Here is a 14,648-nt window from a genome sequence, read left to right as displayed (position 1 = left end):
GACAGTGAATGTGTATCTGCTTTCATTTACACCACCATAAATCAGTGAAGTCAGTGGAGTTATCCAGTGTAAATAAGATTAGAATCAGGTCACAGAATGAAAGGTTTGACCATTTAGATGAAGTGAGCCTGATCTGCATTGAAGTCAATAGCGTTTTGCTTGAGTAAAGGCAACAAATTTAAGAATATTTTGTTTCTATTCAGGCAGAAAAAGTATTTTGCTATGAAGTCCATGAAACTTTGACGATTTATGCCAGCTGCCCCTCTCTGCTTCATTTCTCCCATTTGTTAATGGGGATAACAACATCCTTTTCCAACTGTCTGTCTGTCTAGTTTATTTTAACTGTAAAATACTGCTTTTTTAAACCATTTTTTGTGTTAGGGACTGTCTCTAACTCTGTGTTTGGACAGTGCCAAACACAATGTGGCCCTGATCTCAGTTGGGGACTCTAGATACCCCTGGAATACAACTAATAATGCTGATAATGACTTACTGACATGCCTCTTTAGTCCATGTGGAACACAGGGCCTTCATCACAGCCTTCCATCTTTAGTGAGCTGTGTTAAAAATAATAATACATTTTTCTTATTTTTTATACTTGTATTTGTAATATCTTTTTTTGTCTTTTTAGATTAAGAAGAATGGCTGATGTCAAATCTAGATTAACAGAAGATGAATTAAAGCACCTGCAGCATCTGTTGCTGGGCGAACACTTCGCTCTTCTCTATAAAGGAAGCCTCCATGGTTACAATGCATCTACATTTCATGCCAAGTGTGATGCACAAGGGCCAACTGTAGCAGTAGCATATAATGGAAGTGGTTATATTTTTGGAGGCTTTACAAGTCAGAGCTATGTTTCATCTGGAGCATACAAAAATGATGAGAAGGCTTTTCTCTTTCGATTAAAAGGGAAAGATGGTGTGCTCAGTCCACTAAAAATTCCTATTAAAACTGCAGCATGTGCTATATATGACCATAGTTCCTGTGGCCCTAATTTTGGAGGTGGATCACTACAGATGCTGAACCAAAATGCAGCAGCAGTAGTAACAAATTCGAATAACAATTACACATTCAATGTGGCTGACTTGCATGGAAATGATCTAGGCCTTTTGGAATGTGAGGTGTATCGAGTTGAAGGTACGTTGATATCAAAAGAGAAAATGTTTACTGAGGAAATGATAGCTTCATACTTTTAATGTTGAATGTTGCTTTCCCCTAGATACTAGCACTTTCCTGGAATCTCCATGGAGAAAGATTACATGGACAACTGAGTAAGTTAACCGCTGTAATATATCACTGTAATGATCTGTGGCCACCAAATACTGTGGAGATGTGAGTTCTTTTAGGAATTAACTAGATGGTGCTAGAGTAGACAGATTTATGTGTTGCAGAGATACTTCGTACTAATATGGCCTTTGTCAACATGATATCTGAGCACCTCACAATCTGGAGATAAGTACAAATGTATGATTTTAGACCAGGTCAAACATACCTGAGAGATTGTTATTGGAACCAAAATAAGCTTCATGAAGAGATATGCTTACTGTTAGCCACACAGGCTGGTCTACACTTGTGGTGGTGGTGGACGGGAGATATGCAAGCTGCATAATGTAGCTTGCATATCTCCTATCAACATACTTATGTTCACATAATGCGGCATGTTCACGGTGCTGCTTTAACAGGAGACGCCCTCCATCGATGCAGCCTTACTCCTTTTCAGTTGACTGGAGACAGCTCTCCGATCAGCTGAACACAGACACATTCAATCGATGCCTGCCATGTGGCAGTGAAGACATACCCTGAGTCTGCTATGGCAGAGACTTAAATTGACATTCCAGAGAATTACAGACTATGATGAAGCCGGTAATTTATTTATCTAGGCAATTCCTAGAGTGGCATAAGAATAGAGTGGCAAACAGACTGTATTTGATACATCTAGAAAACACTGTGCATCTCAGCACAGAAATATAGAAATGTGGTGCTGGAAGGGACCCCAAGAAGTCATTTAGTCTAGCTCCCCACATTGAGGTAGGACAAGTATACCTAGATCATCCCTGACCGGTGTTTATCTAAAAATCTGAGATTTTTTTAAAATCTCCAATGACTGGGATTCCACAACCTCTATGGGAAGGCTATTCCAGAGCGTAACTATCTTTATAGTTAGAAAGATTTTCTGAATATCTAAATATCCCTTGCAGAAGATTAAGCCCGTTACTTCTTGTCCTGCCTTCAGTGGACATGGAGAATAATTGATCGCCCTCCTCTTTATAACAGCCATTAACATATTTGAAGACTTATCAAGTCATCCCTCAGTCTTGTTTCCTGAAGTCTAAATGTGCCTAGGGTTTTTTTTTGTTTTTTTGTTTTTTTTTTAACCTTTTCCTTATAGATCAGGTTTTCTAAATGTTTCATCATTTTTGTTGTTCTTCTCTGGATTCTTTCCAGTCTGTCCACATCTTTCGTGTAGTGTAGTGTAGTGCCCAGATATAGGCACAGTATTCCTGCTAAAACCTCACCCATGCTCAGTATAGTGGGACAATTACCCCATGTGCTTTACATTTGACACTCCTGTTAATAGACTGCATAATGATTTTAACCATTTTTGAAACTGCATCATATTGTTTACTCTATATTCAATTTGTGAGCCACTATAACTCCCACATCCTTTTCAACGGTACTGTTGCCTAGTCAGTTGTTCCCCATTTTGTAGGTGCACATTTGTTTTTTTCCTTCCTATGACAGCAAACTTTTGATAAGTGATCTTTAAGTATATTCTTTTTACCAGTTTTGCACCCATTTTATAGTAATTTCATCTAAACCACATTTCGCTAATTTGCTTACGAGAATGTTATGAAGGACTGTCAAAAGCCTTACTAAAATCAAGATACATCATATCTATAGCTTCACCTTTGATCCACTAGGCCATTAACACTGTCAAAGAAGGAGATGAGGTTAGTTTGGCATGATTTGTTCTTCACAAATCCATGTTGGCTATTCTTTAACATCCTCTTATCCTCTAAATAGAGCACCAACATGGGGGGGAAAGGGTACACTTTACCGGGGCCTGGGGGCCCAGCCCAGGCTGCAACCCCCATTACCATGAGGAAAATTTTTTTCATGTCTCATGAGATTGTATGTATGGGATGAGGGATTGTGGTATGTGTGTAGGAGGGGGCCCGTGTTACAAGTTTGTGCTGGACTTGAAAAGATTATGCTTGGGCTCTGCCTCTAGATGCTTACAAATTGATTGTATAATAATTTGTTCTGTACATAATTAGCTATAGAGGATGTTCTGTCAAAGATGCTGTGTGTCAATAATGTAAAAAGCCAAGACATTTCTATAAAGCGTGCCACTGTCCTCACTTCAGAAATCAGGAACATGAGGTCACCGTGCCTAATGTTTATTGCTGTGAATGTAGAGAATTGCTGTTCAGAAATTCCTTTGTTATGTTGACAGTTGCACTCCTGGACAACATTCATACTCCAGTGGACACATGCTAGTGCTAGATGTTGGTTCAGATGTGTCAGTTTTGCCTGATTCCGCTTATTTGCTATGTTTTCACAGTGCACAGCTTACAAGACCTAGGCTGCATTTGGTGTTTTACAGTACATGAATACATGTGTACTGTAGGACAACTTAGTCTATTTTTAACAGTTGAATGAATTTAACTTTGCTACAGTACCTTTGACAGAACCAGCAAATTGCAACAGAGATTTAATTCCCCTGTGACATGACAAAATAACTCTTTTAGGCAGCATTGGTTGAATACATTTTCAAAATTTTCAAAGCTGATCACTGATATAGGGTACCCAGATTGAGACACCTTAGGCAAGATTTGTATTGTTGCTGAGCACCTGAATCTCCCATTGGATTCAATAGGAACTGTGTGAGGCCATCAATCGTGGTCACTCTGGCTGGTGCAACGGTCCTCAATAGATTGTGTTTGATGATAGTTAAAGAGGGAGTATACGGGAGGATGGGGAATATTTGCAGTTTTCTGATTTTTTTCTGTGCCAATATGTAGTGCAAAACATGTGCTGTGATCTCATGGGGGTTTGACACTATGCAAATCTTTTTGACTTAACAGGGAGAGAGAGAAAATAATGGAGGAAATCCGATCTTACAAACCTTATTTAAATTCAGTGCCACAGATTCGAATTTTGGTTCTTGGTCCAATAGGAGTTGGGAAGTCCAGCTTTTTCAACTCCATGAATTCTGTTTTCCGAGGTTATGTGACAGGCCAAGCCATCGCAGGATCTGATAATATCAGCGTAACAACACAGGTAATTATTTGCATCTAATTAATTTACATCCAAACTAAAGCACATTCTCTTAGTTCAAAATCAACATCCACTACATGGAAAACCCAAAGATAATCCATGATTGCTTCCACTGAATTCCATGCATCTACTTGTGAGGGGAAAGGCATTACTTAGTTTGGGGAAGAGATAGTAATCTGGCTCTAAATATGCATTTTTCAGTTATATATTTCTATATATTACTTTTTTTTGCCCCAATAGTACAGGACTTACCCCGTTAAAGATGGAAGAAATGGCAAGCCTCTGTCTATTATCTTCTGTGACACAATGGGAATAGAAGAAACATCAGGAAGAGGTCTGGAAATTGATGAAGTGTCCAACATAATAAAAGGCCATGTCCCTGACCGGTATCAGGTAGGATTTCTATAAATTCTGTGCACTTCCAGTGATATCCTTGCATGTTTCTTTACATGTTGTAACAGCGTGCTGGGCAACATTCCCTTAGCCAGCCCTCTGTCAGGCCAGCCCCAGTTGAGAGAGGTAGATTGGAGCTGGCTAGGAACACCTGCACCTGATTGGGGCAAGAGAAGCAGCTGTGTGCTTAATTAACTAGGGGCTATAAACAGGCTCAGGTGAGGGAAGTGGGAAGGAAAGGAGAAGCCAGGGAGTAGAAGGGGCACGGGCACGGGCACGGGCACGGGCACAGGCACAGGAACGGAAGCTCTGTCTGCCTGCAGAAGCTCCTGAGGCAGTGAGCCCAAGCTGCATGTAATAAGAAGGTGGTGGGACTGCACACTGTAAATAAACTGCAGTGGATTGATAAGCATGAGGGTCTTGGAGTCATTCATGATAAAGAGGGTGGCTGAAGCAGAGGGTGATGGTGGAGAACCTTTACAACGTACAAGTATTATCTCTTACATTTAATTACTGTGGAACAAAATATTGGTGGAACTCAATGGATTCTTGCATATGTGATACTGTACAGGAAAAGTTTATGAATGGTGATCACAGGTAAGGCTATTTGAAAATGAATAAATTATGGGATGGTGTTTTAGGCCTAATTCTCCACTGTCCTGCACCTTGTGTAATCATTTACAGTCATGCAAAGTTGATTTAAATTACTGTCTCTCCTTCTGCCCAGGTAGTGTTTGGCACCTACTTTGTACAGGCCAAGGGAGACTCAGGCTTAAGGTATATATAGAGCTGGTTGAAATATTTTCAACAAAAATATTTTAAATAGAAAAATGGATTTTAACTCCTTCCCCAAATTTCTGTCTCTTGAAATTTTTTTTGTTTCTTATGAAATTTTTTTGCAAGATAAAATTTTAGCAAAAATGTAATCAATTCCGTTATTGATATAGTTCCCTTTTTTAAAATAAATAAATAAATAAAATCAGACATTTAATTGGAAACCTTTTTCAGGAAAAGAGCATTTTTTAATTTTTTTTTTTTTTTTTTTTTTGGTTAAAAAAATTTGAAAAATGAAGAATGGGTTAGTTTGGTGAAACAGAAACAACTTTGACATTTTGAATTTTTGATAACATTGTTTTAAAACCTTTTTGACCAACTCTAGAAAAGTTCAATGTCCACCATATTCAACATATTCAACATATTCATTAATTAATTAGCTTGGCCAAATTTATATTGGAAGCCAGATCTCCTGAGTCCCAGTTCTTTGCCTTAACCACAAGACCAATCTTTCCATAATTTATCTGGTCTCACGTCATATTAAAATTTCATTTTATAAATGGTTCACAAAGAGGTAATAAATGAAGAACATTAAAATCATGTTACAGTCCTGAGCAGCATGTGTACAGATGGTTATAAGCACATCAATAGATATCATCACATCACATAAGCCATGGTTTTGAGTAAATTTTTGATAGACTCTACAACAATCGAGTAACCATTTATTAAAACATCTGTTAATAATTTATTAATGTTTTATAGATGGAACCTTAATAAAAAGGGGATAGTCAATGGTGTGTGTGTCTGTGTATATACACACACAAGTAATATCTCAAGAATCATCTTTAGTTTCTAGAGATGCCTTTTGATTTCATTAATACTTTTCCACAAGGGATATAGAATCAGAGGAACTGTATTGACTTCGAAGGAGCAACTCTGGATTTACCCAAATTCACAGAAATAGAGATCAGAATCTGGCTCTCCATCTGGAAGAATGAGTACAAGACTAGGCATCAGGAAATCCTCAATTTTAATCATGATTTGACCATTCGCTCTATGAGTGTGGGTAAATCATTTCACCTCTCTGTGTATCAGTATTCCTCTCTGAACTGCACATAGTATTCAAGATGTAGACATAACACCCCTGCTCCAGAGGGGTATTGTAAGAATCTGTGTTTGTACAGCTCCTTGAATTTTCTTTTCTTTAAGTGCTAGTTATTACTATAAAAAATTTCTTTGCAGTTTAATCCAGCTGCAACCCTTCGTCCAGATTCTCCAGGCTATATCAAGACACCTTCTCTGAAAGATCAGATTCATTGTGTTGCTTTTGTTATTGATGGGAGCAAAATTGAGATTCTCCCTGAGAAACTGGAGGACAAGCTGAAACAGCTTCGAAGAAAAGTGAACCAGTTTGGTAAGTTTTATCTCTTTATATCACAGAGTTGAATGAAGTAGGCACACCCAGGAGGTGATCTGACTTTCAAGCCTGAGCAAGTTTGGTCATTAGGATCCTGTAGTACTGCTAGGAGCCAGGTTTATTGTTGATGTGGGAAGAGGAATGGTCTCATATAGCTCTTGAGGTTCAACCATTGGCTGGCTCTCTGAGAGGGATTAATGCACTCTGGAAGGACAGGACCCCAGATTGATGAAAGAATGGGCACTGCAATGGGCTCTGGTGTTGGTGAGAGAATAGAGGAATTCCTGATCACCTCCATTGTTCTCTACTCTTTGGTTTTACAGTATGCACTATTGCATTACAACAGGTAGAGCCCTCCTGTTGACACAGGCCCCCAGAGGAGACAGAGCTGTGCACTAGGCTTCTAGGAATACACCTTGTCAGGAAATATTCACTTTGATTTCATTAATTACTTCAAAAATACGTATAATGCAAGGCAATAACTCCTTTTTAAAAAGGAGTAAAAGTAACATTGATTCATGTAGCAGGTGCAGTGGAGACAGGAAACAGAGAGAAAAAAGAACTGAAGAATGGGAGTCTTATGCTTGCAAATACCAGTTTACATCATTATGTTTGGACACAACAGCTAGGGCCTGATTCTCTCCCCATGTGTTATGAGTCACTTCCATAGGTGGCAATGGACTGAGACATATCCTACGGAGGTGAAAGCAGGCCCCAGTTGTGCTATTGAACTTAACAAGGTGTGCCATGTTTTCTGAGTTATTTGTTTTGAGTAATTGCCAGGGCTGAGATTCTATGCAATGAATTCATTCTTCCCGATGAGGTGAGTCAGTCCTTAAGTGCAGTGTCTACTGTATTGGTGGAATAATAATCATTTTGTTTACAAAGCATCTTCCAGCCAAGACATTTGTGGTGCTGCCCAATAACTGTTCAGTTAATGTTTGTTTAATCTTTTTTTTCTAATGCTGTTGTGCAAAACAAAAATGCTTTCACCTGTAAGTAAGCAAAAGCAGTTGCAATGAAGAACATGTGGGAAATTAGGTGTAAAATCACACTTTTTTTTTTTTTTTTGGTTCAGGAATTCCACAACTGGTTTTGCTAACTAAAGTTGATGAAATTTGCCCTATCCTTGAAGAAGACATCCAGTGTGTGTACAAAAGCAAAGCTGTTGAGAAACAGGTAAAGTATGGCATTGTTGACAGTGGTGATATATGTTAACTCAATTGCCTTGAACAAATCAAGGTATTGTGGTACCCTACATCTGCAATACTTGCATCCCGGCATGCCCTTACACACATTCTCATTCTGGTTCTGTAGGCACAAGCTGAAAACATCACTAAACGTAATATCTCAGATTTTGGATTAACCCCAAAAAGGTTTGAGACTTCTTAAAATTGCAAGCTGCACCTCTGATGAATTAAAGTGGATAACAGCAAAAGATGGAGATACCAGAAACCTCATTAAAATTAATGACCAGATTATTTTGCCCATCCCCACTTCATACAAAGTAGCTGGAGTCAGGCCATAACTGGCCAACTGCAAATTCCGCTGGTGTTAGGTGTAAACTGAAAAAAATAAATCTTCTGCACTGGTCACACTTATCCTGGCAGTGTGGCCGAGCCCGGGGAGGAAGGAGGTGGGAGGGAAGTCTGTTCTGCCACAGTGGTTTTTTTTTTTTTTTTTTTGTAACTGATATTTGTTTCAGGGAGCAAACACTGCTGGATTAATTTTGTGCAGTGCCTAGACTGTTCTAACTCATTATGTTGCTCATGCAGACCAGCACATAGAATTGGCTCCTTGGATTCCTTGCTCCTGTCCTATGCTGATGGAGTCTGACTCAGGGGAGAGTCTATAAAGGTTTGATTTCCCGCTGCCTTCCATCTTGTTTAGATATTTACCCCTGTGCTTGTAAAATGCTGCCATTCTTCTTTTGGTAGACTTTTGCACAGCCATAAATGCAAACACAAGGTGAAAAGCTGTGGAGAATCTTAGGCTGCTGGTGGTTTGCAGTTCCCCAATCCTGAGGGTAGCTGGGGCCTGATTCAGCCATCAGCAATCCTCAAAGATATTTAGGCACCTTACTTCCATAGAATTCAATGGGAGTTAGGTATCTATATATCTTTTAGGATTGGGACCAAGTAACCATCTGCCAGCCAGGCATTGACGAGAAGAATAACCAACTCTATGCCATTTGAAGACTTTTCCACCTAGGCAATCCTTACTTAGGAGATGTGACTGCTTTCTGGCTGCTTTGTTCAGCAGGAACAGTACAAAGGGACTGGATCAGTTCCTAGGGTAGAGTTCTGACCCTGGGCTACGTTCTGTTCTGTATCTGAAATCTGTTAGTCACAGGGGGAAGGGCTAAGGACAGCTCCCTGAATCTGTGGGCTGGCCCCAGTGTGAGTCATAGTCTAGCAGCTGCTCTAATTTAAACCATACTACAACCAGCTCTGCTTGCTCCCTCCCTGCTCCTGACGTGCTCCCCCTATTCCTCCACCTCACAGGGTGCTGCGTCAGGGTGTGTGCGGGAGCATGGTTCCAGAGCAGCTGGCTGTATTGATTTATAGCAGTGAAGAGCTATAGTAGGCAGAAACTTATCTGCCAAGTTATAACCGAAATCCAGTGTGAAGGAGCTGGATTGACCAGAGAATGTGCCCCATGTGTCTAGAGATGCCAAATATGTACCTCAGTGGAATTATGCCAGAGATGAATCCCTCGGGATGTTCGCTCTAGATCATTATGGAGAAAAAATAGCTCTGTATCCTGGGTATATTCTCTGAGATGAAATAGGGGACTTTGGCCTCCAGGGCAGTTCATGCAGTCAGTTCCTCAGTGAATTTACTAAAGAAGAATAAAATAAAGTGAATATGGCCTTGAACTGTAGCTATGTCAGAATGTAGTTGTCACTTCAGATGGGGATGATTTCTAAGTGTATGTGAAAGTAGTTATGCCCCTAATATAAGGGAGTTTGAAGAACTAAAATATCTTCCACTTTTAATCTCACCAAACAATGTCTGTGAAAATACTTTTGTAGAGCCTTTGCTTAGCTTCCTAATGGAACAGGAAGATTGAAAAATAGTCCGGGAGCTCTTTAGGATAAACCATTTTGTGCCTTTTCTACAGATGCGGATAACTGCAGAGAGACTTGGGATCCCTCTTGCTCAGATTGTACCTGTTAAAAACTATTGCTCGGAGTTGGATCTTTCGTTCGATGTTGACATCTTGATACTTTCCGCAATGAGGCAGCTTATACGTTTAGCAGAAAGCTACCTTGACAACTTTCCTTTTGAGGTGTCAAAGAAAGAGTTCAAACCTGATGTTTACTGTGATGCTTAATACTTCATGTGCTTATTAGACTAACCTTTTAAGAATCCTGACACAGATGCAAGTCAACTGACTTCAGTGACATTGCACTTATGCCAGTGGTGTATTTGGCCCAATAGTTCTATATCTTGTTACTGCCTACATAAGATTAATGGTATTTTTGCATGCATCATGGGGAGAATGTTTAATAAATCTATTCTACTTTCTTACTCTTCTCCTAACCTTCTTGTCAGAGATGCTCCTTTCCACTAAAGGAATAATTTGCACAAACCTTTGAAGAAGTTGCCTACAGGTATTTCTTCCTCCTTGTAGTTCATGTGAGTTGTTTCCTGCTAATGCTAGTTGCAGTGCATTTCAAATGTTCTTTGTTTTTATTATTTGAGCTTGTTATACTATGTAATAAAATAGTATTGTACCATATGCTTTAGCTATAAAATTATATGATCAGTTAACATTTACCTATATGTTCATATTTGTCTCTGCTGCCATTATAAAGAATAAACTATGGTATTATATCCAGATTTAAATTCATATTTTATAATAGGTAATTCACAATAAAACACCTAGAAGGAAGTGTGAATTAATCTAGGTGTTTTGTGGTATAATCTGTTTTTCAAAAAGCTTTTAATGTTTCCAAAAAAACAAATTGAAACGGTAAAACTTTTATTAGATTAATTAGAAAAAATATACTACTGGGAGCACTGTTTCAATTACTATCTTTATCCAGGTTTGGAACTTCAGTAACTCAGTCAGATGTAATGATCTTATTGCAGAAGTGGGTGGTGGGGTTCGGTGGTTTGTGATGTGCATGAGGTCAGACTGGATCAGTGGCTCTTGACCTTTCCAGACTACTGCACTACTTTCAGGAGTCTGATTTATCTTGTGTACCCCCAAGTTTCACCTTATTTAAAAACTAGTTTACAAAATCAGACATAAAATGACAAGTCACAGCACAGTAATACTGAAAAATTTCTCACTTTTAACCATATAATTATAAAAATAAATCAATTTGAATATAAATATTATACACATTTCAGTGTATAGTGTATATAAAGCGCTTTAAACAAGTCATTGTGTGTAAGAAATTTTAGTTTGTACTTGCTTCATTAGTTCTTGCTTAAAGTTGTTTAACAGTGAAGTGACTCTATAGACCTCAACAATTACTTCAGATTTACACTTAAGCGCAGAGTTTGGATTAGATTCTTAATGAGATCTAATATCACATGAACACCTAAAATGCAATGGTAGCAATAGGAAGAGTAATTAAGGTTGTGACTGTGCCAGAAAGAGTTGATTTGGCTGGTATATGGTTCCCTGTAGGTATAGTCAAGTGGAAGGTGTACTTCCCATACAGAATACTATAATTAAAATTGAGCGATGCATATTTTTGGAGAAGGATTTATTTTCATTTCGTTAAATGACTTGGTCTAGTTTGCCCTCTACTGGCTGACAATTAACAAAATATGGATTTCTAGAGCTACATAAAAATGCTTTAGAAAAAACTGTATTTATTTTAACCCTGTTGCCTGACTTACGATTCATTTCTTTATTATTTTCTCTTCTCTGAGCACACAATTATTTGAGAAATTTTTATTACCCATTGATCCAAGTCTGATGTGAATGAGCCTGTCATCCAGCTGCACTTCTGCCAAGAAAACAGAAGAAAAGAGCAGGTGGTGGGAGGGTTGGATCTCTTTGTCTCCTGATATTTTGCTGTCAGAATCAATTCATCCTGTTAAAAAACATTTTATACATAAATAGATACCTTAGTCCCACCTTATCTTCAGGATGACCATGGTAAAAACACACTTAAAGTGCATTACATCCCACAACTAACAGACTGAGATGCTTAACAAAATGGAAAAACAAAATATAACTGACCTTCAAAGGTCTTCTGAGGTAAATCAAAACCTCGTGGGGGGGGGGGGGAATGAAACCAAATAGCTGTTGAGTTGCAATGAGGCATTTTCAAGGTTTTTATCTCACCTTTCCTCAGTCTATCATATAAAACAATTTTATTGCAATTTCCAGCCCTGTAGAATCAGACTAGTGTATCGGCATCAGTAGGTGTTTATTCTGTTTTTCATGTGTCATTTAAAAGGATCATCTATAGTTCTGCAGTTGGGGCTCTTGTCATTTTCTAGCTCATGTGCTGAGGCTGAGGAGAGAAGCTTCTGTTTAATAATGTCACCAGTGTTAACTCTACACAAACACAGAGAGAAAGGAAGAAGCTGGAGCAATTCAGAGCATGCTTTGGTAAAATTTAGTTTGGAGATTATCATTCAGAAGCTCTCCTCAGGGGCTGTTTGTAGATGAATCTCAGTTGATCTGCTGCATGCAAAACATCCATTGACTTCCATGGCAGTTAGGAAAAAAATTCTTCATTAAGCCTGTTTTTTAACCATCTGCAGTGTTTTAGAGTGAACTGCCTATAGTGTTGTACACGTTCCACGTTACAGTGTGAAGACAGCCCTGTTGGTTGTGATGAAGGACTTCCAAAGCTGAAAGCATGAATGTCTGTAGCTTGAGCTAAGGAATTACATTTATTTGGAAGCTGTAACAAACTCACATCCATCTTTTGTAGCACAGAGGGGGATGTGTAACATACACCAAACTGTGGGTTATACAGCTGCTAATGTAGATGGTGCAATTAAGGCTTCTGCTCAATGTGCAGCTGCAGTAAAAAATCAAAGACAATGTTAAGATTTGTAAGGAAGAGACAATGAATAATACAGAAAATATTATAATGCCATGATATAAAGTAGTGGTGTGGCCCCATCTGGTTCCTGTCACCTCATCTCAGAATGGATATTGCTGAATTAGAGAAGATTCAGATATGAGAAGAAACAAACCGGGGCCTGGAAAACCTCTGCTAGGAAGAAAGATTGAAAAGCGTGTGATTGTTTATCTAAGAAAGGAGACAAATAAAAGGGAACATTTTAAATGTAACAATAATGGATAGCATGGAAGTTGTGAGGACAGTCAGGGCTATGGGAGGTTTGTGAATGCCAACTGGTAGAAAGTTAGGTGCCTAGGGGTTAGGTGGAATCTGAGTGTTGGTTTTGAAAATATCAGTTGAGCCTAACTCCCATAAGATCCTCTGTGCCTTTATGAGTTCCATCTTAAATGGTGGATTTAGGAACCTAAGGAGGCAGGTAGATTCTTAAATATCAGTGAGGATTTGGGCCTGAAAGGCCTTTGATCCAATTCTAGAATGGAGGAGTGGTGCAGATACGGGAAGAATCAGGGGCAAGGATACATAGTTCTTTTTTTTCTTTAGGGGACTCTGTGTTCCTGCAGACTTGCTGGAGCTGGGCAGAATGACTCTGCATGATGGGCCAGTGATGAAGCCATCCAAAAATTGGGTGGTGGACCCTAGATATGCTCATTAGCTGTTTTAAGCTCTTTAGGTGATTTCCATTGTGAGTAAGTAGCCTGCCAGGACACAGTCTGAATCCCTGAGAGTGCAACCAATGGCTGCCCAATGGCAATTCAAGGGAATGGGGAGTAATTTAAAAATAAGAGGAGTGGGAAGACTCGGTGTTGGAACAGTGCAACGACAAAAGCTTCTGTTGTAAGGAATGTGTTCCAGGGCCTTAGCCAGTCTGTTGGATTAGACTGCGGGCTCCCTCACCCAACTGGACCACTAGAAATGCTGCAGGCTTCGAAAACTGCAGACTGTCATTTCAAAGACCTAAGGGGAATCTGAAGGAGACTGTGGGACCATCACTTTTTAAGGAGCTGGCATGATCTATAGTGGGTTTGGGCACTATTCCACTGAGACTGAGAAGGGGAAATCCTCAAAGAGGAAGTATCTCTGGGGAGTGCATGTTTGTGGATGCACATATTATATTTTACATTTCAACTTATCACAGTAACAAGTACTAAAATTTTAGGGAAATCTCACTGAAAGTGTTGTCTTTAAAAAATGTGTTATTGACAACATTCACAATTGTTGCAAGGATTGTAAGCAGATGTAGCTTTAGTAAATGTTTTCCTTTTAGAGATTTTGTGTCACTGACTTTTTGTCAGAGGTTTAAGTCTGTATGATATGTGTGTGTACACACATATATCAAAGTCCTGAAAAGACTTCACTGTGCTTTATACTGCAGCAGTGAGACAAGCTGTGATCGAGGCAGAGGGAAGAAATACTATATCTGATTTGTCATTTTGCCTTCCCCAAACCTGTGACAGACGCACCCACAGGCTCTAGTCAGGACCTCATTGTTGAAACAAAGACATGGGATTTCTCCAAAGAGCTAACAATTTAATTAAAGGCAAGATACAATGTAAAGGAGGGAGAACAAGGAATAAGAAGATCGTAAAGTGACATTGGCTAACAATGTGTACATCTGGAAGGGGGAATGGGCTAGTTTCCCACTACCACTGGCCTCTAGACAGATTTTCTGCCTTTGGCTTTATTTTCCCTCAAACATGCTAGAGAGAGTGAATGTATCTC

At 39.1% G+C, this 14,648-nt stretch overlaps 1 protein-coding gene across 1 annotated transcript; it reads left to right on the top strand.

The window, feature by feature from the left end:
• Nucleotides 1-636: 636 nt before the first annotated feature.
• LOC137146785 (interferon-induced protein 44-like) lies at nt 637-10,704 on the top strand. The gene is made up of 7 exons (XM_067538269.1): nt 637-1,137; nt 1,220-1,271; nt 4,089-4,284; nt 4,522-4,674; nt 6,691-6,862; nt 7,944-8,044; nt 9,989-10,704. The coding sequence occupies exons 1-7, from the start codon at nt 642-644 to the stop codon at nt 10,199-10,201; spliced, it is 1,383 nt and encodes a 460-aa protein (XP_067394370.1). The 5' UTR covers nt 637-641; the 3' UTR covers nt 10,202-10,704.
• Nucleotides 10,705-14,648: the final 3,944 nt, after the last annotated feature.

This window comes from Emydura macquarii, unplaced genomic scaffold (assembly GCF_026122565.2).
Source record: "Emydura macquarii macquarii isolate MOO-44397 ecotype Brisbane River unplaced genomic scaffold, CSIRO-AGI_Emac_v2 contig_480, whole genome shotgun sequence".
In the NCBI taxonomy this organism is placed as follows: Eukaryota; Metazoa; Chordata; order Testudines; family Chelidae; genus Emydura; species Emydura macquarii.
The sequence above is the reverse complement of the archived record's forward strand: the minus strand, read 5'-3'. Positions and strand labels throughout refer to the sequence as shown.